At 48.5% G+C, this 27,499-nt stretch overlaps 1 protein-coding gene across 9 annotated transcripts in view; it reads right to left on the bottom strand.

The window, feature by feature from the left end:
• Positions 1-12,745: 12,745 nt before the first annotated feature.
• The window catches only part of PAX2 (paired box 2), a gene marked incomplete at both ends in the record, with an annotated part of 77,718 nt that continues 62,964 nt past the window's right edge, over positions 12,746-27,499 (bottom strand). For 4 of the 9 annotated variants that reach the window (XM_080912770.1, XM_080912769.1, XM_080912763.1 and 1 more), the window contains 3 exons: positions 12,772-12,886; positions 13,361-13,447; positions 15,579-15,680. In XM_080912770.1, coding sequence (XP_080768896.1) covers positions 12,810-12,886; positions 13,361-13,447; positions 15,579-15,680 — 266 coding nt within the window. Of the gene's footprint in view, positions 12,887-13,360; positions 13,448-15,578; positions 15,681-27,499 lie in introns of all 9 variants that reach the window. The other 5 variants (XM_080912768.1, XM_080912767.1, XM_080912766.1 and 2 more) reach the window with 3 other exon arrangements.

A 27,499-nucleotide genomic window follows, 5' to 3' on the forward strand; every position in this document is an offset into this window, starting at 1 on the left:
AGCTAGATTTTCTTTCTTATTCTTGTCAATTTGATGATTACAAGAATCTTACAAATACTGAATCTGATTTCCCTTTCTTATTTCCCAGCGGCCGAGTGGACCCGTCAAGGATGTTTAGATGCTGGTCAGCAGAGATAGTTCTCTTGACTTAAACCCCACCTCCATCCCAGCCAGCCCAAGGGCTGTGTCCTGTCTTTTTAAAGCTACCATCATTTCTTACCTCCCCTCCTTCTCTTCTTGGTTCAGCTCTTTCTGTCCCAGGATGCAGAATCCTTCCAACAACTACTTTTAGGCCTTTGTTGCATCCCAAGGAAGCATCTTTCCAAAGATACCAGTACTTTCTCCTTCTAGAATTCTAAGGCCTTGGTTTAACACACCCAACCCCTTTCTTTTACTGTCGTTGAGACTATCATCAGGTGACATTAGTACTGGCTGTATCTTCCATAATACAACACAGGATTATGAGAAGAGATTAGGGGAAAAGAGATTCGCTTTAACTCATGGCTTCAGGGGAATTTAGTCCATCATGGGAAGGAGATTCTGGCAGATCATAATGCTTCATGATGGCAAAAACATGGGCTGTTCACATCATAGTAGACCAGGAAGCAAAGAGCCAGACCAGAGAAAGGAGCTAAGGAGCCACTCCTTTGTCATCTACTACTACTACTTAAGTCCTACTCCTGAAATTTCCACAGCCTCCTAAAAACCCAGGAACACATATGCACACACACACACACACACACACACACCAGCCTATGGGTGTCATTTCAGATGTTAATCATAACACCCAAGATGTACTAACCTCCTAATGATCTCCTACCTCAAATTCTCATTCAACCACACTGTCCGGTAGCCAGAATAAACTTTTCAAAGTATACTTCACATTTGATCATCCTAAAAAATAGGCAGAGAAAAGGCCAAACACAGCCTGTGCACTCATCAACCTCCTTTCTGTCACCCGGTTAGTATCCAAGCCCTGTGAGCTCAACATCTCATGACTCCCTCATCAGTTTAGGAACATTTCAACTATGTCCCCTGCCAGTACATAGTTGCGGGTGGCACAGGCTCTGAGTAAAGCCTGTGTTACACAGACCCTCTCTTTGCTCTTCTAGGAAGACTATCACTCCCTCCAACCTGACTACCCCCAACCCATCTACCTCTAACCTTGGCCATTTTCTCTGAGACTATAACTTCTTCCCACAATCAGTCTGAGCCTATTCAACACAGCTGTTTGGATCAGTGTGTCATGGAATCACTAGTTGGCTAAAAATCCTCTGAAATGTTCTCACCTCTCTAGCCCCTTTCTCTGTCCTGGGCTACCAATAGACTCCTGATTCTAAGGAGTTAGGCTCTTAAGTGAGACCAGGGGCAGAGCCAAGGCAGGACTAGACATTTATTCACCCAAGTGTCTTTTAATATCTATTAAATGCTAGGTTCTTAGAACAATGACATGGGCTTTATTCTCATGCAACTTAACAGTTTGGTAAGAAGACTAAACAAGAGGCCAAAGTGATTGCTCCACAGGAGAGCTTGCTCGCTCTTCCAGAGGACCCACATTCTGTTCCCAGTGCCCCACTAGGCACTACAACCACTTGTAACTCCAGATCTAGGTGATCTGATGCTCTCTTCTCGCTTCTGTAGGCACCTACATATACAAGGCATGCAGTCATATAGACATTCACACATACACATAAAAGAAAAAGAACAGATGCATAGTTACTAGGGTGACCAGTGAGTGCATGAATTCGTCATGGAAGTTTGAGGAGCTATAAAAGTACACCAAGGGCTCAGAAATGGCTTCCTGTCTACAAGACATTTAATCAGAGTTTGGAAAAATAGCTAGGGGATAGTTAACTAAATGGTGGGGTCAGGGAGTATTTCATGCTAAGGGAACAGGGCTCACAAATGCCAACAAGGAAGGTCAGTAGGGCTGGAGGCAGAGAGCTTGCTAGAGATGTGTTTGGCTGGTGAAGGGGACGAGTGCACATGGTTGTAAGTTGTTTAAGGGTTAGGATGAGATGTATAGGGTCATGGTAGTCTACCAAAGAACATTAACGTGTGTGTGCGTGTCTGTGTTATAGAAAGGCATGGCACGATGTTACTTATATTTTTGATGATTCCAGTAGTTCTAAGTCTGGAATGAAGGCAGAGGCCATCATGATGGCTCAGTCTGTGGTAGAAGAGAGCTAGAAGGAAGTGAGCTAGATTTGTTAGATTTGCAGGGCATAGAACTCCTAAGATTTGGCTTCTGATTAGGTAAGAGGGATGAGAGAGAGGAAGGAGTCAAGATGATTGGCAGAATGCTGACTTGTGCAGATGAATGGATGGTGGTACCATTCCCTCGGATTAGGATCAATGAATGGGATATTGTGCTTTGGGTTACACACAATCACCTAAGATGGCTGGGGATAATGACAGAAGTATAAGGAGTTATGGTGTCTAACTCAGTTAAGTGGTTGAGAAGGTCTTTCTGGTTGGGCCAGCTCGTGGCAAGGCCATGACTAAATGTGATTGGGCCTTGAGTGAGGTAGGAAGGGCCTGGAAGCTGGAGAACCAGGAAATCTGGGGACTTGAAAGTGGACCCAGGGTGGCCCAAGGCCTGGGTGACTCCAGCCTTCATTGGTGACAGACGGCTGGTCTAGGCTGGGCTGCCCTCTCCTCCTCTGATAATTAATCCCGCGCGGGGGCCGCGGGCGATGACAGGGCTGTCTAGCGTGCACTTAAGCATTAAATGACCAATTTCTGTCAGACTAACTTCCCCAGCCTCCCCATCCCCTCCCCTGCCACCCACCCTCTGCCTGCACCCCCTCCCTCCGCTCTTTGCACTCTGAGTTTTTCAGCAACTGATGGCTCCTGGTTCATTTCTGTGGAATTAATTGGTCCCTGAATGAATTCTGTTGACAGGGCAATTTATCATGTGTTTGGGCTGACAGTGCTGGTGTCGGGGGTTAGGGGGTGGGGAGATAGACTGGGAAGGGGACTGAGATGGGGGAGGAGGTTCTGGGTTCGGGTAAATATTGGCTATACATAAGGGCCCAAGAGGCATAAATCAAAGGGCTTAGAGTACCGTAGTGTACCCCAATCATGGCTCCATTCTTTGCTACACATCTTGGTCCCACAAGCTTGAAAGAAAGCCCCAAATTGGGGAGGAACCCTCAAACTTCGGCTTCTCTCCAACCCTTCCATCACTCAAAGTTCGGGTGTTTTCACTGGGAGAACTTGGTTTCGCCCCACACTAACCCTAATGTCTGCAATGGAGCTCTTGATGTGTGTGTGTGCATGTGCGTGCGTGCCTGTGTGTGTGTGTGTGTGTGTGTGTGTGTGAGAGAGAGAGAGAGAGAGAGAGAGAGAGAGAGAGAGAGAGAGTGTTAAACATTCTCATACACTTAAGTAGCCAAGGACTGATTAGTCTCAGGGTTAGCAGGCTAGTCCCCAGGGAGTTGGGCGCTCAGCCGGCCAGGCTAACAGGGACCAGAGGGACTAGCTAATTAGGGTATTACGGGCAGGCAGGCAATGGGGAGAGGGTGGAAATGCAGTTGGTCCCAAAGAGCAGCTTCCTTTGTCCTTCTCCCTATAGACCCTACCTCGTACCTTAAAGGTCCCCTCAGGCCACTCTCATTTGCCTTAATACTTATGTCCTTGACCCTAAAGACCCCTAGGCAGACACAAGGAAGAGAGAGAGGAAATTTGGATAGAAAATGGGAATGAGCAATTTAGTCTCCTGTCCTTTTGAGCACACCTCTTTGCCTACCCAACCTGCATGAAGCCACCAGAATATACCAGTACCTCTCCTGGCCACAGAACTTGCTAGAACACCTGCAATGTATAATTACTAAAAACTAAAATGGAAAAGTGGGAGAAAGACCTAGAAGTTGTCAGCTTCTATTAGGAATCGGAGGTACATAGAGAGGGAGGAACTTTTTAATACTCATACTGACCTTGTGGGTCAACTTCTGAGTCTCTTCTGCCCTTGACTTGGCAGAACCTGTGCACTTACACATGATTTCTGCTCTGCTTCTAGGTCAACATGTATAGATGGAAATTTCTGCATGAAATTCTTCTTCTATACATGGGAGCAAAGGGCACGTTTGGGCTCTCAATTCATTAAAGAGGTCACATAAAGGATAGGGACATGGTGGGAGGGTGGAGGCAGGGACAAGAGAAGAGAATGAAATCTTGGGAGCCTAGACATTGTGTCATCAGGAATGGTGCCACAGTGAGCCATAGATCTGCCACCGGACTCATGGTTTTTCTGCCCTTGCACATTTCTTTCCTGATCTCTAGAAGAGAATTCTCATAATCCTCTGGCAGTCCTGTATCTCCTAATATTCTATCTCAACTCTCTCTCCTCCTCTCCCCTTGCTGTGCTGCCTTTCCTCCCCAACCCGACCCACTACCTGGCTATACATCTCACATCACTCATTCGAGCGTCTTTCCACTCATCCCTCATACCCACATCTGTAAGTTTGTTCACATAGTCCCTAGCTGGAAAACAGTCTGCTTCCTGAGCTCACTGAGTTCTCCCTTTTAACTTTTCTAAAAATCCCTTACATTTTGCCCCCTACACCCTCAAGCTCCTTACCCTACCCTAGTGGTTCACAATTTGTGGTGGTGGTGACCCCTTTGGGGCTGAACCCCAAAAGACCCTGTCACAGGGGTCGCTTAAGACTACCAGAAAGTACATATCTTTACATTATGATTCATAACAGTAACAAAATTACAATTATAAAGTAGCAAAGAACATAATTTTATTACTGCTGGTCACCACACATGAGGAACCCCATCATAGGGTTTTGGCATTAGGAAGGTTGAGAACAACTACCCTATACCCTTTGAGAACACAGTCAGAGGTCTGTGCTCTCAAAAGGTCACCATGGGTCTTTCAGCCACTGCAGAATCGAAAGAACTACATTTGACTTCTTTATGGGACAATCATGCTTCTGTGAGTCAAGGATCGGGTTGTCTATTTTTATCTTATTTATTTTTAAAAGACTTAGAACTAGATCTTAAAAAGTACACTCAAGCGTCACTCTTGCTTTGTAGAGTTATTTTGCTTTCATATATATATTTCATATATACGCATACATGAAAATTTCTTGTTGTCTTAGTTAGGATTTTTCGGCTGTGAACAGACACCAGGACCAAGGCAACTCTTATAAGGACAACATTTAATTGGAGGTGGCTTATAGGTTCAGTCCAATATCATCAAGGCAGGAACATGGCAGCATCCAGGCAGGCGTGGTACAGGAGGAGCAGAGAGTTCTGCATCTTCATCTGAAGGTTGCTAGCAGAATTTTGGCTTCCAGACAGCTAGGATGAGGGTGGTAAAGTTCATGCCTACAGTGACACACCTACTTTAGCAAGGCCACACCTATTTCAACAAGGCCACAGCGCCACACTTTCTAATACTCCCTGGGCCAAGCATATACAAATCATTACACTTGCCTTCTCTTTCATATAATGTGTGTCCCCCCTTTTGTTAATTAAAAAAAATGTAAGCTTATCAGGGGTTGGAGAGATGGCTCAATGGTTAAGAACACATGCTTTTCTTGCAGAGGACCCTGGTTTCCAGTACACACATCAGGTAGCTCCCAACTGCCTATGAAATCCAATTCCTTTGCTGTCACATAATGTATGTATAGGCACTCACACATTAAAAATAAAAGTAAATATAAAAGCAATATAGCCTTGTCACATCTCCATCCCTGCTTTCTTCCAGAGCCTATCCGATTGTTCAGGTTGTACCCATCCCTTCCGGCTTCACTGAATTATCAGTTTCACATACTCTTCCTCCATACAATCTTTCCTTATGTCCGAGTCCATGTTATTGGCAGATCACTCTTTCAAATAACAGACGCATAAAACTATTCTCTTTTTGCCTGTAGGGAAAAAAAGCAAATAAACTAACTAAAACTCTTAACAGGGTTTCATGTTCTCAGAATTTCATGGTCAGAGCTTCATGGTTGCAAATGACAGACCCACATACATTTGTTTAAGCCACCAAGTGGATGCTGTATTGGCTTCTGGCCCTGGACTCCCCAAAATAGGCCTTGTTTCGGATCCAGCTGGATCCAGAGGCTTGAATTGCATTGTCAGGGCTCTCTGGGGCTCCTCCTTTAGCTCTGCTAATCTCCGCCTGGTTGAATGTCTGCTTACAGTCAGGCAGTCCTTGCACGGCAACACATTGGAGAGAATAATTATGGCTCCTGCGCCCTCATCAATCCAGCCATAGTCCAGGTGGAGACCCTCATCTCTCCAAGACCCAGTCAGCCTGCTGAGAGAAAAACTACTTTGCTTTCTTCTTCTGTTTCTCTTCCTCCTCCTCTTCTTCCTCCTCCTCTTCCTCCTCTTCTCCTTCTCTTCTTGACAGGATCTGCATGTCCTGGAAAGCACTATGTAGACTAGGCTGACCTTGAACTCACAGAGATCGGTCTCTGCCTTCTCAGAGCAGAGACTAAAGGTCCTATCTTCTGGAACCTTCTTTTAGTAACTCAGCTACCCCCTCTTTGGTCATTCTCTTCCTTCTCCCACCTGTTTCTAACTTGAGGCATATGCTCTGTAGCCAGAGACATGAGGTCTTCATTTTCGAATGGGAACCTCAGAGTCCCGTGTGTGCCCAGGAACTGATGTGGCCCTCTGTCGGTGCCACAAGAACTATACAGATCCGTGCATGGCTAGTCTTCCGTGGAAGGCGTGGTGCACCCCAGTGGCTCCCACAGGAACTGTGAGTGGTGCTTTGAGTTGTGTAGAGCAGTTATTTGAGAAGTTTGGTGCTTATCAGTCTCAAACCACTGGGCTGGGGAAGGAGCAGAAGCTATCTTCTGAAACCTTCTTTTAGCAACTCAGCGACTCCCTCTTTGGTCATTTTCTTTTTTCTTTCACCCATTCCTCTTGCCTGTCCCTCTATTTCAAGCCTCTTGCTTACGCATTATTTTCCTACATCACCTCCTTCTTGCTCTTCTGCCACGTTTGTTGAACATCTATTGTGTATGAAACACTGTCCTTGACATCCCAATGTACACCTGTCATATAACAAGCACCAAGCTGCCCTCATCTCCTTATGCTTGTAGTCTATTTAGATGACGGGAGATAGACAAACTCAACGTAGCCTGCTGGGTGCGGTGCTGCCCACCTTTAACCTCAGCACTCAAACTGAGAACAAACTGGTTTACAGGGAGAATTTAAGGCCACTTGAGGTTTCGTGGTGAGACCTTGTCTCGAAAACAAAGAAACAAAAATCCAACCTCCCACGTCCTGCTGAAACAATCTGAAGAATCATAGAAGCGAATAGAAAGCATGCGGCGTTGTATAATTTGTTTATTTATTTATTTCAGCACAGCAGATTAAACCTTTGGTCTTACTACTGAGCTACATCCCTAGTCTCTGTGAGTTGCCTTATTTATTTAATGTGGTTAGGAAGCCTCTCTGATGGGTAACACTGGGGTAGAAAACATTAGGAAATGAGAGAGCCAGTCATGGGCTTAGCCAGGGGAAAATTTTTCTAGGCAATCAAGTGTGTCTTTGGCAGATAGGAGGTACGTGTTTGGTACGACCGATGACGCACAGCCCAGAGGCCAGCAGAGAGAACTGTGAGGGTTGTCATAGGTGGTGATCTTTGGTGGCTGTGAGGGTGGAGCCTCCGTGAACAGCCAGAGAGCACAGAACCTGGAGCTCAGCCAGGATTCGCTCAGAGAGGGGCAGAGAACCAGCCGAGGGATTTGGAACAGTCATGGCCTGCGTGTAGTTGGGATGGTCACTCTGGCTGCCACTGGGAGGCAGACATAGAAGCAGGAAAACCAACTAAGGCTTTTTCCTACCTTCCTTCCTCTTTTATTTCTTTGCAAGTTCTGGTGGCTTGGACAGTACCACACAGAGCAGAGACTAAGAAATGGACATATTCTGGGCCTTTTTTTCCCCCAAGACAGGCTTTCACTATGTAGCCCTGGCTGTCCTGAAACTTGTCCTGTAGATCTGACTGCCTGTGGCTCCCATGTGCTGGCATTAAAGGCATGCACCGCCACCACCCAACCCTGGAGACTGATTTTGCTTGTGGATCAAATGAATGTGGGATGAGAAAGATTGGAGTCTGGGACAAATTGGGCTTTAGCCTTGAGCACCTTATGGAATGGATGTGGCTTTGCTGATCCGATGAAAATCAGGGGATCCTCTCTGGGCCTTCATGGGGCTTTACCTCTCCTGGGAAACAGCCTCATTTTCTCCATACTGCCTATCGCTAATTTGTGAGAAAGTAAGAACCGTTGGCTTGCTATGGACTTAGTCCGATATGCTGTGTACATGGGCAGGATGTACCTGTGGGTGACTCAGCTTTCTTTCAATGGCAGGTGCCGTTTCGACATTCTCCCCAGTGTCCTGAGTACCAACTAAACTACTTTTATGCTTCATCTGACATTCTTTCTCCTTGTTCCTCTCCAGGATACTCTAGCCATTCTCAGATACTTTCATGCCTTTGTTCCCCAACTGTTGGCCTAGCTTGGGGCACTATTTTTTTTTCTCTATTAAACTGTTATATTTGGTTACCTCACTTGGGAATCTATGCCGACAAGAAGGAACGGGGCTAGCAGACAGAATTCTAGGGGAAGCAAATTGAAGATCCTTTTGGTGTTTGGATGGGTGAAAGGGTTGTGGTTAGACTAAGCAGCTGGCAGAAGCTCCAGAGACTCCTGGGGGGCTTTCAGGCTGATTTCAAGATGAACCAATACTCTAGGAAGGGAATTTTCCCCTGGAGACAGCTGCTGTAAACAGTGCGACCTCCACTGTCTATGTCAGTGGGAGGGAGACCACACGTAAATGAGAAGACAAGAGACTCTGAGGATGTTGGTGAAAATGTCTCTTGCTTTCAGTTCGATGTTGGTTAGGCAAAAGCAGGTATCTAAGGTCAGGTACTGTTATCCTGATAAGCCCCTGAGTATCAGTTCAACCCAGTGTCCTGTCAGCTTTCAGGAATCCCCTCATTAAGCATCAGATGGTCAGCAGGAGTTCTGTGTTGGGTGTTTGGAAGCTCTGAGTAGGCACTCTAGTGCAGAGTGCATATCTTTTAAAGGGCTCGGAATGTCTTCCATTTTCATTCATAATGTAATAATACCTTTATGAGAAGTGTAAATAAATAGATATGCTTAGATTGGAGTGAACTTTCAGAATTCTTTTGTAGATGTTAGTGCAGCCAAAGAGTCTGAAAAACTTTTTTTTTTTTTTTTTTTTTTTTTTTTTGCAGGAGACTGGAGGCCAAGACGGGAAACACCAGGCTTTGTGAGGCAGGATTGCTAGGAAGAGGTTGATGGTTTGCTTGCTGTGTAACCCTTGGTGGCATGATATGGATGAGCCTGGGTGACAAAATATAGAGGTAGGTCAACTGCTATGGTGCAAGGCATGCTGGGAGGGAGGAGGTATCTGCAAGGCACTGCCCCAGCCAGGATGTGTGTGTGTGTGTGTGTGTGTGTGTGTGTGTGTGTGTCCCACCCTTCCTTCAGCTCTACACCAGATCCTGGAAGGTTAGAGCCTTTCAAATGGGCCATGGCTGAGAGGGAAGATTAGCTACAGAAACTTCCTAGAGTTGAGCAGGAAAGTCTCTGAGGGCAGAGAACTGATGACAGCTGGGACATCAAGGCTGTGTAGGGCAAGGAGGAAAGAACCAGAGCTGACGGGATGCTGGAGATGGACAGGGGACGTTTCTAAGTTTCTTCAGTGGAGTAGGACAATCATGGACAATCATGGACAATCAAAAAAATCATTTCTCTAAGCATGAACAGAAACAAGGACAGACATAGACCCTTCTCTCTCACCCGTTAGCTGCCAGAACTCCTCTACGACTCTAGGCCCTCACAGAAGAACAAAACTCCATTCACATGCAGAAAGGGACTGACCCACCCAGCTACTCACATTCTTCCCTTGCCTCTGGCACTTTCCTCTCTGAGTACACCAGGACTCTAGACCAAGAGCCACTAATCTCAGCGGCTGCTTGAGAGGTCACCTGGCAATATCCTGGTGATCCACAAGGTACCATGAGCTGGCTCTTAGGGTCTAGAAATAAACGCTGAGAAAGAACCTCTGTGGTTTCTTAGGGGACACAGGACACAATTACAACTGTACCAATGAGCAGCTGAACCCACTTTGGGAGCCAAGAGAAGGCAGAACTGTGGGCAACTGCCTGCCCATGAGGAGAGGGCCCCAGACTTTGCTCATTGTGGGAACCGGCACCCCTAGCAATATGGCAAGGCTGATTTGGTAGAGAAGGGCAGTGCCAAAGTTATTCTGAAGTTCCAGTAAGCCAAACTTTTTGCCCGCCCCCGACCCAGGTTCTGAGTAGGTGGGGGAGGGGTAGTGCTGAGGAACAGACTTCTCCAGGCTTTGTCAGAGTTCAGGTTCAGTCCAGGGGAGTTTAGGCCAAGAATTTAGAGGTTGCATTGGGAATGGAGCTGGATCCTTGACGGAATCGAGAAACTACCAGTGTGAGGCCAGGCCTATCTCAGAGGCAGGGAGAGACAAACCTGGAGCCATGGGGAGTGACATACAAAATTTTATTATTATTATTTATTATTATTATTTATCATGTGCACAAAAAAAAAAAAAAAGAAAAGAAAAGAAAAGAAGAGCGAAGGAAAGAAAGAAAGGGAAGGAAAAAAAAATCAAAACGAACCGACACGTTGGAAGTGGCGGAGGAGCCCGGAACTTGTGGAAGGCTAAGCCTTATCCTGGATTCCGCACTCCTGGAGAGCGGCCAGCTCCACACAAGACTGGGGTCAGGCTGGGCCTTGAAGCTGGACCTTGGTGCCCTCAGCATCCGGCTCCGGCCACTGGAGCCCGGTCGGGCGCCGGCAGTTCCCTTAGACTGTTCTCTTTTCTCGCTTTCCTTTTCAAATAAAAAGGCTCGAAGGGAAGCGCAATCTGGGCTAGGACTCCAAGCCTTTTCGGATTTGTTCAAGGATTTTTATTTATTTATTTACTTACTTAGTTTTTTTTTTTTTTCACTTTTATTTACTTTGTTTCTGTTATTTCGAGTCGTCACGATCCACGGTTGAGGAGACATGCAGGGAGCATCGCCGCTACCGAGAGAGCAACTACAGGGTGGGGCGGGGCAGGGCGGCCTGGTCGGCCACGTGGGGCATGGCCACAGGGGCCCGAGCCCGGAGGTTGGCTCTGCCACCTTTGATGTAGCCTTGGAGGCCTGGGGCAGAAGGGACCGAGACAGAGACAAGTGAAGCAGAGAAACAGACACAGGAGGGTCGAGAGAAGCAGAGAAAAGGGAGATGAAGAGGGAGAGATACAGGGCGGTGAGCGCGAAAACACGGAATTACAGAGAAACAGCCAACAAAACAGGCGAGAGGTGTCCACGGGACCATGTTCGTCATTTTGCATAGAGATTTCTTTCATAATTTTTTTTTTGTAACGTAAAAAAAATGCCCCCCTCCCCCAGGACGTGCTGTGCTTTAGTGGGAATGTAGCTGTGTCCCCCCTCCCCCCCAGCGAGCGGCGACTCTCACAGCACGGACAGAAGGGTGTATCTACAGGCAGGGTGGTGGGGGAGGACTGAAACTCTACGGTACCCGGCAGGGCGGGGCAGAGAGGGAGGGAATATGTACAGAGAGAGGTTCGCCTCCACCGCACACACCGTCTTTCTACAAAGCAGCCTGTTGGGGTTTTTTGTTCACTTTTGCAAAGACCATCATATTAAATAAGTGTAGACTTTTTCTTTTCTCTCTTTTTTTTCTTTCTTTCTTACTTTCTTTTAAAACCCGGCTCTGTTCAGCTTCTGCCCAGGGGAAGGCGCGGAGGGGGGGAGTGTAAGGGGGGAAATGGGGCGGGCAGCCCCCGGTGTTCATCTCGGGGCAGCTGGTTCGTCAGTTCCCTCCAGGCTCCTTGCGGCCACAGGTTGGGAGTTTGGGGTGGGGGGGGCAGCACATTACTGATGGGAAAGATCAAGGCTTGCAGCCGCAGCCTGAGGACACGGTTCCCGCGGCGGCCCCGACGTGACTGCGAGCTTGGGACCAAACACAAGGTGTCGTGGGACGAGCCAAGGAAGCACGGGAGGGAAAAGTGAGAGGCCCAGCAGGTGGAGGAGGCGCTGACGTAGGGGCAAGGCGGGGCCGAGAGTAGAGTCACTGCAGGAGGAGATCCCAGGCCCTGGGGAACTAGGCAGTTCAGGTGGATGAGCTCAGTTGGCATCTGCTCGCCTTGGGTACCAGCCTTGGAAAACGGTGTCGCCCCGAACGCGGTCCCTCGAGTCCGACCCTTTCGTCCCAGCGCCACCGCCTGGGCCCGGGCGCAGACAGAAGGCGGGGTCAGCTTGGCAGGCACAAGGGGGTGGGGCAGGATTCCCCCCTCCCCCCCCCATAGTCTCGCCGGCGGCTCCTCCTTCGGCACAGAGTCCTTTCCTTAGTTTCCCTTGCTTAGCTTATCCAGCGAAGCCTCCCGGCTCTCGGGCGTCCGAAGTGGGCTGTCCCCGGGTGGGCCACGCTGATTGTGTGTCACAGAAACGTGTCCGGCGCGCCGGCCAGAGGCGGGCAGGCTTCCGGGCGGCGCCGCGGTTTAGGCGGGCGGGGAGGGGCGACGGGCGGGGCTGGGGCCTGAGGGTCCCACCCGCTGCTCCACCTGTCCTGTCTGGCCATCGACAGGGTGACGTGAAGGGCTTCGAGGGTGGGGTGGGGGTGTCTCGAGGTGGGGGTGGGACAGGGACTGTGGCCGAGAGGCAGCGCGTCGCTTCGGTCCTCCCTCCCTCTGGGGTGGGCGGTCAGACGGGGACGATGTGGAGGCCGAAGCTGTCTGCCTGAAGCTTGATGTGGTCCCCGCGGTAACTAGTGGCGGTCATAGGCAGCGGCAGCAGCGGCAGGGGCGGAGCCCCGGGGGGCGGCACTATAATAATAAGGGGAACCTGGAAGTTAACACAGGAGAAGAATGGGCTGGGTGAGAGGACAAACAGGAGAACAAAAAAGGAAAGAAAAGCAAAGAAAAGCCCTCCCCGGGTCCAGCGGGATCAGGCCTGGAGGACTGTGGCTCGGCCCCGAGACCAAATGCCCAGGAGGAGTGCTGCATCCATAGGGCGGGAGAGGGACAGGACAAGTGACACCCGGCTGCGGACCCGCCAAGGGGTCCGACAACCACTGTTGGCCAAGAGCCTTCTAGTGACCGAGAGGCCGGGGGAGGGAAGAGGCTGGAGGCACAGGCGTCCTGGAGGGATCCCCGGGACCCAGCGCTGCTCTAACGAGCCTGTCTCTCTGGCCCATCCGGGTACCCAGAATTGGGGTGGTCCTGAGTGGGATCCGTGTCCCGAAGCAGCCTGCGCGCCCGAGCTGGCGAGCGGGCAGGCGACCTTGGGAGCCGCCGGCCTGCCAGGTGGCGTACTCACTTAGTAAGGCGGGGTTGCTGAATCTCCAAGCCTCATTGTAGGCGGTGTACTGGGGATGGCTGTATGGGTTGCCTGAGAACTCGCTCCCTGTGGGAGGGCGGGGAACTGGAATTAGAGGCGTTCAACGCGTCCAGTTGGCCTCTTCTGTGCTGACCTCACTAGTCCCAGTCTTGGGTATTTCAAGCAGGGAAAGGGCCCCTGGGAGCAGGCCAGAGGCCAGGTAATCCACATGCTCCGCTCTGCATGGGGACAGCCACCATAGACAAGAAGTACCCAGATCCCTGTACACCCAGGCATGGAGGGAATTTGTGGGCAGGTTTGTACCTGGGCTCCCCTGCGAGGCACTGATCGCTTGCCCAGGAAGGGTTTGGCCTTGGTCTGGCTGCTCCCACTCAGGTAACTAGGGAGCTGAGAGCTTTTACAGTGGACACTTGCTTTAGGGACTCTACTGGATGGAGGAGGGGGAAGGTGGAGAAGGAAGGCCCTTGGGACACTTTGTCCCAGAAAGCCCTAAGAATGGCATCTCAGAGCTGTGCCAAAGCTAGGCAGGCGGTAGTGGGGATGCTCTCCTGGGAAATAACCCCTCCCACTTTTCCCTCCTGAGGTTCGGTACAAGGGCCACACAACCAGGGAAGGAAACTGCCCGAATCCACTGGACTGCCCGCGGGCCTTGGGAGCAGTGAGTGGTGGAGGGCACGGTGGGTTTGGGAGCCTTCAGGAGCTGCCTCCCTCCCTCCAGGAGGAGAAAGGCCAGGCCTATGGGTTTTCCCCTCGCCCTTTCTCCTGTGTGATGACCCCAGACTGTTTACAGTGATCCCTAACCGCGGGTTAAGTAGAGGAGAAGGGGCCCCACTCCAAGCAGAAGCTGGGTGGGGGTGGGGGAGGCAGCCACTGGAAAGCCTGTTTATTGACGAGGAGGGAAAGCTAGCGTGCAGCAGGATAATGAGCTTCTGAGCTCAACTGTGACCAAGAGGAACTGAGCTATCTCCTTCCCCATCGCTAATGAAACAAGTGTAATTTCCTCATCAGCACTAGATTCCGTTTAACGACTCCCCCCTTGCCACCATGAGCTCTCTGCAGCTCCCCTCATCCCTACCTCCCTGTAGACTCCCCACCCCCATCTCCCCACTCTCCCCCACCCCCACCTCCCTAAGACCTCCTCCAGCCTCCACCTGCTCACTGTTTGGGATTTTCCTCCAAACCATTCCTTGCTCCCCCACCAAGGCTTCTACTTGCTTCCTCCCAAGTGTGAGCCCCAATCCTTTTATCTAGCAGCTCCAACTTCTCCCAGCCAACCCCATTCTCTTAACTGGCTGCAGTGGGCTCTCTAGTTTTTCAACCTCATCTCTGCTTACTTGGGGCTCTGCCTTGATGAATGGGGCCAATTACCCTTTCTGTCCCCCCCCTTTTTTTTTGCTCTCTACCAGTGAGAGATGAACTTAAGGAGCAGGAGAGCAGGGCACACAAAAGGGCTCCAGAGGCAATGTGCTGCAGGCTGGGAGGGTCTTGGTCACTTTAAGGTGAGAGATTTTTGGTGTTTCCTCAGGTAAGAAGAGCTTCAACTCTTTGACCACTCCCATTTGGGCTAAAGGGTGGGGAGAACAGTCACCAGGCTCCTTAACTCCCAAACCCAAGTTCAATGCCGCTCAGCAAAAGGGGCACACTAGAGACCCAGGGGAACACAGAGAGCTTGGGGTCCTCTGAAGAAATGTGGAGTTGTTGTAGCTAATTTTTCTCTGAAGCCAATGTCTCTCTGCTTCCCAGCTATCCTCCAGTCCACTTTAAGATAAGATTAGCTTCCTTCTCTTTCTAGACTGGGCTTGGTTCTCCACAGTGCTCTCCTCTCCTGGCTTGGTGTGGACGGGCTTTGTCTGAATGACTGCCATGCCCCTGAAAATGGTCCTTGGTTCCAAGTTTCCATGGAAACCAGGGTAGGCTCTTCCAAGCAGTGTCAGCTAGCTGAGTTAGGCTGGGGTACTGGGGCATAGGCTTGGAGGATGGGTGCTGAGGAGGGGCTATAATCTGAAGCTGTGTTGGCAAGGGGACATTTCTGCAAGTTTCCTCTTTGCATTGCTTCTAAGGGGTTAACTGTGACAATGGTTTGCAGGACAATGGCTTCTTGGTTCTCCCCCACCCCCCACAGAGTACAGTCCTTTAGCAGCTGCCCACAGTTTAGTGATCCCCACCTAGATGAGACATCTACAGCATGGTCACCTACCAGGCACCATTCCTGCCAGGGTGGAGGTAGGGTAGCTTCCCTGGCCAGTGGGGGGCACATGAGGGGGGTAACCAGGTAGAGTGGTGCTCGCCATATCGCGACCTAGAAAAACACAAAGGGGAAGGAGTGAGGCTTGGAAGAGAGGGGCCTGCCTCAGCTCACCCTGGGATGCTCTAGGGAGAAGATATTCTCAGAAAGGAAAGAGATGTGCTCCCAAGTGCCTGGATAGTATGGATCCAAATATCTAAGTGTGTGTGTGTGTGTGTGTGTGTCCCACTGTTTTATATTGCTCATTGTGTATCTATGTGCGTACGTGCATGTCTCCCCTTGTCTGTATTGCTGAAAACCTCAACCCAGATGGAGATGGGTAGAGATGACCTGGTTTTACTCCAAAGATGCTCAACTATGATAGCTCTAGTGGATCTCTAGCATCCTGTCTACTCTCCTGTCTCCTCTCCCCTAACCTGTCTTTCCTTCAGGCTTTGAAGACATCCTACTGCCACCTGCTTCGAGGGCATACTCTTTATTCTGAGTGGAACTGTAGATGCTGGGCCTGTTAGGTCTGGAGGACAGGGGACTAGCCGGCGGGCTATTTTGCTATGATTGTAGCATTTAAACAATAGAAAGTCATCTCTGAAGTGAGCCAGGAACTTTGAGGACAAGCAGATCAGGTGAAGTGCCAATGAGCAAAACTTGCTCCCCCTACCAGTAGCCTCCCGGGAGACTAGACCTCTAGTATACACAGCCTAGAGCATGAGAGGCAGGGCTTGTCTTGTCAGGGGTAGGGAGCTAATATTAGAAAGATACTTCCATCCTGAGACATTTCTTCCTGAACATAGCTGCACGTGAGTGGCTTCCCTTCCTTGTCTGCCCCTCCATTTCTGTGAAGGGGACACCTCCTGGCTACTTCACGGACAATATTTGCTCCTTCCTATTTCCCACACACCCATATGGGAGCCTATTCTCTTATTGGGCCCACGTATCTGCTGAAGATCCCCCATGATCTCCTCACCAGACAATCTGCTCCTTCTGCCTCCATCTGACCCCGAGAAGGCAAGGTGTGGCTGGAGGACGTCATGGCACTGGGTGCATCTCCCCTAGTTCACTCTTTCCCCCTGAGTTGGGTCCTAGTCGTGGTCAGGTCCATGGGACTTTTCATGCTATTCCATAGCGTCTCTCCTCACCACTGTCTACGTGAAGACATCACCTACTTCACTCCTCAGACACACGTGCTTTTTCACCACCATCTCGATACACCTGAGAGAGTGTACTTCCCTAAGAGTGGTGGCCATTTCTGGCTACCATCTGAGCATCTTCAGTAGCTGACCCACTGTCATCTCAAACTCAATAGGAAAAGGTCAGATCTTTTATCTGCTCCTCCAGCAGAGAGACCTGTCCCTTTTGAAGATATAGAACTTCAGAGCCCTAAACACAGCCTCCTCCTTCTCCTGTCCCTTCTGATATGCAGTCGGCTCTCCTCAGCCACCTCTCTTAGGTTCTATTTCCCTGTCACACTTATAGTTCAGCTCCAGAGTACAGGCCTTTGGCTGCTCCAGTAGTTTTTCTTTGCTTGTGTTCTTGTCTCCACATTCTTCCCTCTTACCAATCTAAAATGTACCTGCTAGCCCTTTGGAAACATTACTTTCATAGGACCACCTCCTTGTAGATACTGCTGTCGATTCCTTGTAGGCTGCAGTTTGGATGGAAACCCTGTAGATGCTCAATGCTCCCCCCCCCAGGTACTCGCCCCCCCCTGGCTTCTCGCTGATGCTTGTTTCAACTCTCTCCATGTAAAATGCCTATGCTCTGATGTGACCTTTTCTTCTGTCCTACTCATAGTCTTCTTCCGAATCTCAAACATTCCCATCCTTCTACTTGTCTCGGACGTGTCTTTCAAGTTTCCATAACATCTGCGTTCCATGATTGACAGCATGCATTATCAGTTCTGCTTCATGCCAAGGTTTTGATTTCAGACCAGAACTCACTCAAGGGCAGGACCCACACTCTGATCTACCCTGCAGAGTTGAGAACACAGCCGATTCTCAATAAGTGCTTGATCAATTCTTACCCCCAGCCCACACAACACCATTGCACGCACAGCCAGTTCCTGATGGATTATAATGGCTTCCTAATGGTTTCATGTGTTGATCTACTGCAGAGAAGCAAAGCTAGAACAAAATGTGCTTGATCTTTTTCCTTAAAAAATCAACTGAAACAGGGCTGAGAGTTGGTGCCATGGTTAAGAGCACTGGCTACTCTCCCAGAGGACCCTGGTTTGAGTCCCAGAAGCCACATGACAACTCACAATGGTCTGCAACTCCAGTTCCAGCGGATCTAATACCATCTTCTGTCCTTTTTGGGTACCAGGCATGTGGGGTACAGACACACATGCAAGCAAATCAGTCATACACATAAAAATAAACACAAGTTTAAGAAACTGAAAAAATAAATAGAAACAAGAGTAGAATGTTTACATACAAAGATTTTCAGTGATAGATTCACCTCTGGGGCCTCATCTTATCATGCAACAAAATGATTTCCTTTTTAACCTGTGGACTGTGGTTAACGCATTGTGTTTCCTGAAACTCACTAGACATAGGAGAACTAACAAGAAGACTTCACTTCCAAATCCCAGGCAGTAGAAGAATCTGCATTTGCTTTTTGTTTGTTACATTCTGTTATGTTTTGCAACAATCTTATTATACTCAGCCTAGGCTTGCCTCAGATTTGTGATTCCCCTGCCTCAGACTCACAAGTGCAGATGTGTGTGCCACCACAAATTGTTTGTGTTTGCTTTGTTGCAGCTTTTCTTGTATTGACTTCTATTGCCAATCATAATAATAATAAAAAGTACGTATTTTCTGACCATCTCTTGTGGTGAGGACCCAAAGTGCACATCGAGAGGAAATACCTATTAGTTTCTAGAGAGAGATGAGCAATATGGCATTTATTGGTCAAAGAAGACCTAGAAGAGAAGAGGATTATGGGAGATGTGGAAGTTTTGAAGCTAGAGAAACACAGGACTCAATTCCTCCAGGCCCTGTATTCTTAACATTTACAAAGCAGCCAGGAAGCAGAGTATCCCTCTCCCCTCCTTCCTTACCCCCTTTCTCTGATCTCCCTTTATATTTTTCATGTTGGGCATCATGCCTCTTTGTTAATAACAGAAAAATAGGATGCATTTAAATCTGATCTTTATTGCCACTAGTCTTGCACATAAATTCTCTATACTGGAAGGCATTCACAAACAAACCAAAACCAAAAAAAAAAAAAAAAAAAAAAAAAAGACTAACTAGACTAACTACATTTGGAAGAGACCAAGAAAGAATGGGTGTCTCAGAAGCTAAGTCGGAGGCCATCCTCTTGTGAAGTTTATTCCCACAGCTATCTTGCCTGCAGCTTTTAGCCGGTAGAAGGGTTTGACTGCTGAGAGCCACTCTCAGAACAGTTGATTGTAAGGCACATTTTCAAATTTTAGTTTAAAAAAAAATTAGTATTTGCAGGTAACAATTTGAAAAAAAAATGTCTGGGAAGAGGCCCATGGTGAGAAAAAGGCATTCGAAATTTCTAGTGTTTGTCACGTGTGTGTGTGTGTGTGTGTGTGTGTGTGTGTGTGTGTGTGGTTTGTCCTGTAGCAGTGTCACCACAAAGAGGCACCTGTTCAGGACCTCTGAGTCAACAAGGTGTGAGCCACTGCATACAAATGGTGCTCAATGTCTTCATTAGTAAGCATCTGACACCTGAGGAGCAGGGAAAGAATTGACCAAAGTCTTGCTTGAGTCATATATTCTCCCAGAACACCGTTGTCCATAATGGAAAGCGCGAAATGTAGGAAGTTTTCAAATTACAGAGGCTGTCATATCATTTGCCCAGCAGCATTCTTTGAGCAAGCTCCCTCAGTGGGGGAACAGCAATGGGAAATGGGAGAACTGACTGAGCGAGCCCAGGGTACGGCAGTGCTACGGAGAGATGGGAGGTGTGGTGAGGGGCTTTGAGACTGTAAGATGGCTCTGCCACCCCCCCTTTACACAGACAAGCAGAATCACAGAAACAGGAGAAAAGCCGCTTCACGGCAGAGTACATCGGTTATAAAATATGTGCCATCCCGTGGAAGACAGGAAGCAGTAAAACACTCGCTTTGCTCACTGACAATGCCAGGAACATAAAAATAGTACCGGGGATCAAAGTGGATCAAAACTCTATGTTACCATGAGAGAGCGGGCATTTTCGTGCCGCCTACTTTCTAAGGTTTCTAAGCTTTCAAAGATGAGTCTTCTGGAGGACCACACCCTTGATTTAAAGGTACAAAGATGGAGACGCAGAGGCATAATGACTCTCCTGTGATTCCACGGCCGACCTTAGAAGCCACGTCTATGCCACACTGCCTTTAATGACAACGTGGACCCAGATACTCCCCCAAAAGAGCTTATGAGAAGGTAAAGAAGTTCTTCAGCAAGCAAAGCCTCTAACCACCACATTGCAGTTAAGACAAGGTAGGGAAGGAAAAGAACACAAGGAATGAAGAAGTGTGTGGAGGGTCTGTAGTAAAACTCTATGGGGTGGTGTCTTTGGCTCCTTTGAGAGTTTTCTAGCACAAAAAGCATCCCCGAGAAGCAGGAGTAGTGGAGAATCTTAAAGTACCCAGAAGTGTTGGAAGAGCTGCACTTGGTGAGGATGTCTTCACAGTTCAACTGCAGGAGTCCCTGAAGACTCCAAAGCCAATTTTTGCAGCAGACGCTCCGTCTGAATCAGACAGTGCACTTTCGTCAGGCATTCCTTAGCAAATGGGCCAGAGCAAATCAACTGTTCTGGAGAATTCTAAGTGCAGCCTCTCTCCCAAGTATGGACAGAAGCAAAGCGCCAGACTTTATGGCGAAATTAGAAATTTTGAGTCATCAGGTCACGTGTGCCACCTTGCTGGGTATTGGGTCAGCAGCCTCTTTGCTCCTTGTCTTTCTAGAACCCGCTGAACAGCTAGCTGTGTGTGCTGGGCACTGCCTTCAGCATCTTACGTGTTTTACCTCCTTTATGTCTCTTATTGCTCAATCAGTTGACCTATTTTTTAATTCCTGATTTTTCAGATGAGAAACTGAAACACAGAGGAGCTAAGGATTATGGTTAGAATTTCATAGCTCATCCATGAGGAGCCTGGACTACAGAAATGCTAAACCAGGAAATCAATACTGGAATGATATCCCCAAATATGACAGACCTAAAAATAGAGAGTATTTGGTCTGGGAACATAACCAGGAGTCATGCTAACTTAATTTGTCCTATGAGAAAACATTTTGGGCTATATGTTTCTGTTTCTTTTTTCTTCCCCCCTCTTCTCTCTCTCCCTCTCTCCCTCTCTCCCTTTCTGTCTCTCTGTCTCTGTCTCTCCCTCCCCCCTCTCTCTGTGTCTCTGTCTCTGTCTCTCTGTCTCTTTCTCTCTCTCTCTCTCTCTCTCTCTCTCTCTCTCTCTCTCTCTCTCTCTCTCTCTCTCTCTCTTTGAGGCAGGGTTTCTCTGTGTGGCCCTGGCTGTCCTAGAGCCTACTCTGTAGACCAGGCTGGCCTCTGTCTTAGAGATCTTCCTGCTTCTGCCTCTTCAGTACTGGCTTTGATATGTGCCACCACACCAGGCTTAAGAAGGTTTGTTTCTTGTGTATTTTAGCTTGCTTCATTTTGTGCAGTGGGGGATTTGAGATTGGGGTTCACTGATTTAATAAGGCACCACAAATATATTTCAAGAGATACACAGAAAGCTTTACATAAGTGTTATTATACATACTTCTTTCTGAGTAGAAGGTACATTTTTAAAATTGTGTTTTCAGAGCTAGAGAGATAGTTCAGTGCTTAAGAGCACTGACTGCTCTTCCAAAGGACCCAGGTTCAATTCCCAGCACCCACATGGCAGCTCCTAACTGTCTGTAACTCCAAAATCTGACACCCTCATACAAACACGAATGCAGACAAAACATTAATACAGATAAAATAAAAATAAATGGTAAAAATTTTATTCTCTAAAGTATAAATCACTTCAAAGAGAATAAGTTATACTTATAAAGCAAACAAACAAATCAGCAAACAAATAAGGAAGCCTCTGTACTGTGGTATAAGAAGCTGATCTGCTTGCAACGACTTGAATAACATTAATAAAACTATAAGGAAAACAGCAAAATTGGCTGGCGAGATGGCTTGCTCGTTAAGAGCATAATACTGATTTTTTTACTTCAGTTCCTAGCACCCACATCAGAAAGCTTACAACTGCCTGTATTCCCAGCTCCAGAAGGACCACACACCCCAACCTTTGTGGGCCCCTTGCATTCCTGAGCATGTACCCTGTACCCCCTCCCCCACTTAAAACAATAAAAATAATTTTAAAGAAGAAAACAGCAAAGTGTGAAGCATCAGACTTATCTCCAGACCGGGCCAGTGTCAGCACCGAGAAGACCAAGGGAAATAGTAAGAAGAAAGCTGCCCAGGAAGCAAAACTGCTGCTAGTTATGGCTTCTGCAACTAGGCTTATTAGACACAGATTGATACGGCCGAAGTTATAGCCAGAGTTTAGAGATGCTTTTTCTTGGCACCTTTCTCTGAAAATAAGCATTTTTTTTTTTTTTGCTTTCCATTTGACACTGTGGAGGGCCCTAAGGCCAGAAAACATAACTCTCCTTTTTACTATCCTCTCCTCAAGTTTGTCCGCCTCTCAGAAAATGAGGTCTTCAAGGCTGGAGGTCTGTGCTTACATGTGACACGGGCATTTATAACACACACAAGAATATAGTCACTGACTTTTTAATTGCTGCCTAAATATATTTTATCTTTGCATTTGCAAGTTGCATGTAATACATTAAAATAGTGATCTTTGAATCGGCTTTCAAGAGACAAAAACATGTTTTTGTTTTGTTTTGTTTTGTTTTGTTTTTTTACATATACTTCATTTGGGGTTTTATTTCTAAGATTCCCAGACTCTTCCCCAAGTTTACCTTCTAGAACAGAGCTCCATGCCTGTGGGAGAACCCCACCTGAGCCTCTGTTTTAGGTCTCCACTCAGCCCTAGGCTTGCCTGCTCCAGGCTCCAGCAGGGGGGGCTGTGCTCACAGTTCAGGGTGGCTGTTCTAGCAGAGTGGCTGTTCACGGACACCTGGACCTTCCTCCCAGGTTGTCTTAGGCAGAGATGCTAGATCTGCATTGGCTCGGTGAAGCCTTCCCCTTGACCACAAACATCTGGACACAACTAGGCAGGCTGTTCCCACCCCCTCACACAAGGCCCTTGGAGGAGGATGTATACTGCAGCACAGGGACCCACAGGAGGGGTCATGGATGAGAAGCATCCTCTGCCCGAGAGAGCAGCCTCTGCCTGAGAGAAGACCTCGAGTACTTTTGAGAAGTGCATACTCAAAGGGCCGGAAGGAAACTCGGCTTTTTTACTCTGGAAGAGAAATCTCCAATACCCTTCTCAGCTTGTTTCCTGGTGCTGTTTTCTTTGACTCCAAACGAAGACTGGAGCCAGGCAAGGGCTGGCTAGCATCAGGAGGTTGGGCCAGGGATTTACTAGTCCACTGCAGAGACCCTCATGTTGGGTGGCAGAGGGTAAGCCTGTTTGCACAGTCTCCTGATACTCTGGGTCTCCTAGGTCTTCCCTGGCTTTATTTTGTTCCCGGAGAGCCGGGAATTGTCAGCTCTAATCCTTCTGAAAGCGCAGCGTTTTTTCAGGCGCGCTGTGTAAGTGAAACCCTAATCCCAGGGAAAAATGGCCGCTTAAGCTGCTGGAGCATGAGCCTGCTTTAGGAGCACAACACTGGATTTCCTCCTCTGCCAGGCAGCCCAGCCGCCACTAGGGAGGAGATTCCAAGCTGAAGGCAGTAAAGCCCTCCCAGAAATGACAGTGTCAGGTTGGTGCAAAGCAGGGGTCAAAAAAAAGCATTGGTTTATTTGTCCTGAGGCAAAAGCTAAGGAGGGCCTTCCTGTCATCTTGTAGGTATTTGGTTCTTTGAGAAACAGGTTTCAAGTCATGTCTTGGCTTTAAGGCCACTCAGACAATTCAGAGCCATGCCTATGACATTCCTTTAGCGCGCCACTGTTCACACAACGCTGGCCATTCGGCAAAGGTTGTGCTACCGTCTTTTCCTTAGGCAAGCTCTTCTTAGGAAGTGCCAAAGAGCAGAGCAAACAAGCTAAGCATTGAGGGGCCTCTCTTTGGGCTACCCTAAGCATCTCTAAACAACATCTGGTAGCATTGTGAGAGGGCTTTCCTGCCTCCCTCATTGTGGAAATAGGGTGTTTGCCCAGGAAGGCCTTCTTACTGCACTTAAAGACCGTAGATTTGTGAAAATGTTTTGATTCCTATTCCAACGGGCCTGTCTCCCTTAAGTGAGTTAGGGAGAGTATATGAAGAAGGAAAAGTGTTCGGTATACCCAGCATCTTGGGTTTATTTCATAGGTAGAAGTGATATAGAGAAGTAACGCAGACTATAGTGTGGACCAAATTCAGACTCAGAAGGCCATAGAACATGGGTCTGTGTCTTTGATTCTGCTCTAAGCTGGCCTGCCCTCAGCCCCAGAGTGGGTTAATGTCTCTTCTTTTTAACATCTTTCTCCTCAAAGGTAGAGTGGATTTAAAAAAAGAAAAGGAAGGGTCCCCTCCAATGCTTCCCTAAGCTGCTGGCCCAGGGCACTGCTTATCTGTCAATGTCTCATTGCTATGGAAATGCATCCATAATTAAATCACAGTGAGGTCTGGGGCTCAGGGGTCCTTAGGGATGTAGCCAGAGGCCTCAGAGAAAGCTAAAGGAGACCTTACCTCTATGCCTTGGGTCTTCTCAACCTAAACAGAAGTGCAGAGGACAGAGAGCCCTCTGGCTTGGCTTGGTGGCTATGGGAGCAGGCTCCAGACAACAGCTGGAGTTGGCCTCACCCTCTTTCAAGGTTAAAGGGAAACTCTAATGTCTGTGCCCCAAATTCCTCCAGCTAACCAGGAGCTTTGAGCCAATCGACAGGAGTAGGAGACTCCCAGCCTCTTTCAGAAACATTTCAGAGCTTTTATTGCCTTCTCCTACCCCTTAGGGGCTGGCCAAGGGCTATGTGTTTATTTTATGGGGGAAATGCAGTTGCATTGGAAAGGGGTTGTTAACTACAGGAAAGGGGAGGTCCCTGGAGGTGCTCAGGACTCTTTGAGTACATTTCCCAGGGTCCACAACTCTATCTGCCAGAGGGCCGCTTTGCTGTCCATTGGAGATGCAGGCAACCTGTGCAAGCTGCTGAGTTTGTACCAGCATTGCTTCCTGTGTCCCCCAAGGTTCTAGGGTCACCCCTATTCTTTAGCTCTGATGCTGAGTTCTCCAACCCCCCCACTACTGTTCAAAGTTGACAGTTTCTACCTTCTCTGTCTGACTTGAGCGCTCCTACCTTGGGAACCACCCACAGATTCTTCCTGGACCTGAGTTGTAGCTTCTTCAAAGCTTCCCTTGTACCATACACAGGCATACACAGTGGAGGGGGCACCGTCCTGATCATAAGTTCTCTCCTATTTAATATTACTCAAAATAAGTAAGATTCTCTACCAAGAAGACGATGAATATGGATAAGCTAGAAATCAACCCCCCCTCCTCCCTTTCATCCATTGGCCTTTGGGTCTCCATTATCAGTTTGCTTAGCACTGGAGGGAAGAGCTCATGTGTTCAGATCTGGGTTAAGATAAGAACTAGTCTTTTTGTTGGATCTTTTCTTTAGTTGATCTTCACTCTGGGATATTCCGTGCTAGCTAGTTCTTGGGGATGCTCATTGTCCTTCTGCCAACATCTCCTCACGATGGCTCAGTGTAACATGGAGTGTGGAAAGTCTTTTCATGGTGAGCTCATCTTCTCTGGTTTGTTTTTCTCAATGGGAGTCCTTTGTATCTTGGGTCATAAGATGTCATTACAGAAGGTTCCACGTCACTCCTGTTGGCACTAGAGTGAACTATTGCCCTGCACAAGATTCTGTGTACCTTCTTGGTTTGAGGTTCCTGCAACTACTTATGACACGAGCTTGAACTCAGTTCTACATCTGGGCTTTCGCGTCTCCGTTTCTCATGGACATGTACCCCCCTCCTTTATTTACCTGGCTCATGGGGGAGAGCCAGTGGCTCTCCAGTTCCTGGATGGTATTGTCTCTCTCCTGCCTCCAAGATCACATGCCCTATCTGCATGCAGTATGCCTCAACGTTCCTACACTAAGGTTTACCTCGGTGTGAAACTCAGTGTCTCAAATTCTGCTCTGACTCTGGCTCCATGGCTGTGCCTTAACTGCTCCACTGATATATTTTACCCAGCTCTCGTGTGCTAAGCTTAGTCCCTTGTTTCTGAGAAACAGCGTCATTCCTCTCATACCTCTGAGAACTGCAGTTGCACAAGGCTTGCCCAGTGCTTGGTAATGATGCTCACTAGAGGCCAGTGAGGCCCATTCTATGGAGACAGCTGGATTATTAGCTCCTTCAGGAAGCACCGGGGCTTTGTGAGCATCAACTTTAGCATCAACTCAACACATAGCTTCTGGGAAGGAAACTTGGTGTCTAATGTTGAATAGCCTGTGCCCAAGCCAAGGTACCGTCGAACATCCCAAAGCACCCCCAGTGACTTGGAGAGCCTAGACCTTGTTTTCATCTCCTTCTTCTAGGTTAACATCACTTCCAGAGTTTCTGCTGGGCTCACCTATTGCTGCAGCCTGGGCCAAGGCTGAGACCATGTCATGGGGAAGTAGAGCTCTTGTTGTTACCGGGGTTGGGAAACTTAAGAAGTGACTGATATATAGCATGCGGCTGTAACAGAGATCTCTCTGTAGAGTCCCAGACCACAGGGTCTGTGGAACACTTAAGGGGTAAGACCATTTCCCTGTGGGGTTCTTTGAAGAGGATGTGAAGGTGGTTGAAGGCAGCTCCAAGCAACCACCCCAAGGAAGCCCGAGGCCAGAGTGCCCCCAGCCCATTTTCCCAACTAGTGGGTCCCATTTTCTTTATCACTCAGTTGAGAGTCGGCTCTGTTCCAGACCGGCAGCCTCAAGCAGTGGGCCGGAGCAAAGAGATGCAGCCGAGCTAGGGCAGCCTAGCAGCGGAGGGGAGAGTGGGTGATAAATTTAAATAACCAGCTTGACTTGGCAGCTTGCTGAGTTGTGATGCAGTGAAATTAAAATCTCGGGCCACCCGAACTTCCAAACACTACCCTGAGAAATCAGTGCCTTGCCCTGGTTCCCTGCTGGAAGCTGGGTGGGGAGGCTATCTGGCTGAGTCCCTAGCCTGTGGCAGCCACCCTTGCCTGCAATATGATTAGCTGTGTCCTGGCCCACTGACTCCCTCTCTCTCTCCACACAACAGTTCAGGCTCCTGTCTCCTCTCAGTCCTGACCTTGTGGAACAGCTGTATCAAGTGGCTGGTGAAGTTTGAAATCAGCCTCTAGTGCCAGGAGACGGCAGGAATACCAATAAGACCTGGCTTCTCAGGTTGGGCCAAGGCCTTCCCAGCCAGCTCTCTTAAGACCCATCCTTTGGGGTTTGGCTTTTAGGGAGGAGGATGGGCTGGGTACCTGAGGACTTGTGGAAAGCCTCGGCACATCCAAGGCTCGAAGCACACCGTAGCCCTGCAGCTCCCCGATTTAGTACCCATGAGCCTCCACTCAGCTAAACACCGTTTTCTTTCTCCGCCAAAGCCCTTACTAGTCTCAAATGGAAGAAGCTTTTAAAGAATGCTGTGAGTGCAGTACAGCAGTTCATCCTTCTTAACTGAAGCACTTGAGAGGCTCTGGGGTAGTTGGACAGCTGTGAGTGGCCAGACCGGGCTACAGAGTGAGAATCTATGGCGTGCCATCTTTGGGAAAAATCGCTGCAAAGGCACCAAGAATCTCTCACCTCCTCAGCCTGCTTTGAGACCCATCCTCACAGATGTCAACATCTCTCTGGAAGAACTC

The sequence above is a fragment of the Micromys minutus genome (assembly GCF_963924665.1).
Source record: "Micromys minutus genome assembly, chromosome: 2".
NCBI lineage: Eukaryota > Metazoa > Chordata > Mammalia > Rodentia > Muridae > Micromys > Micromys minutus.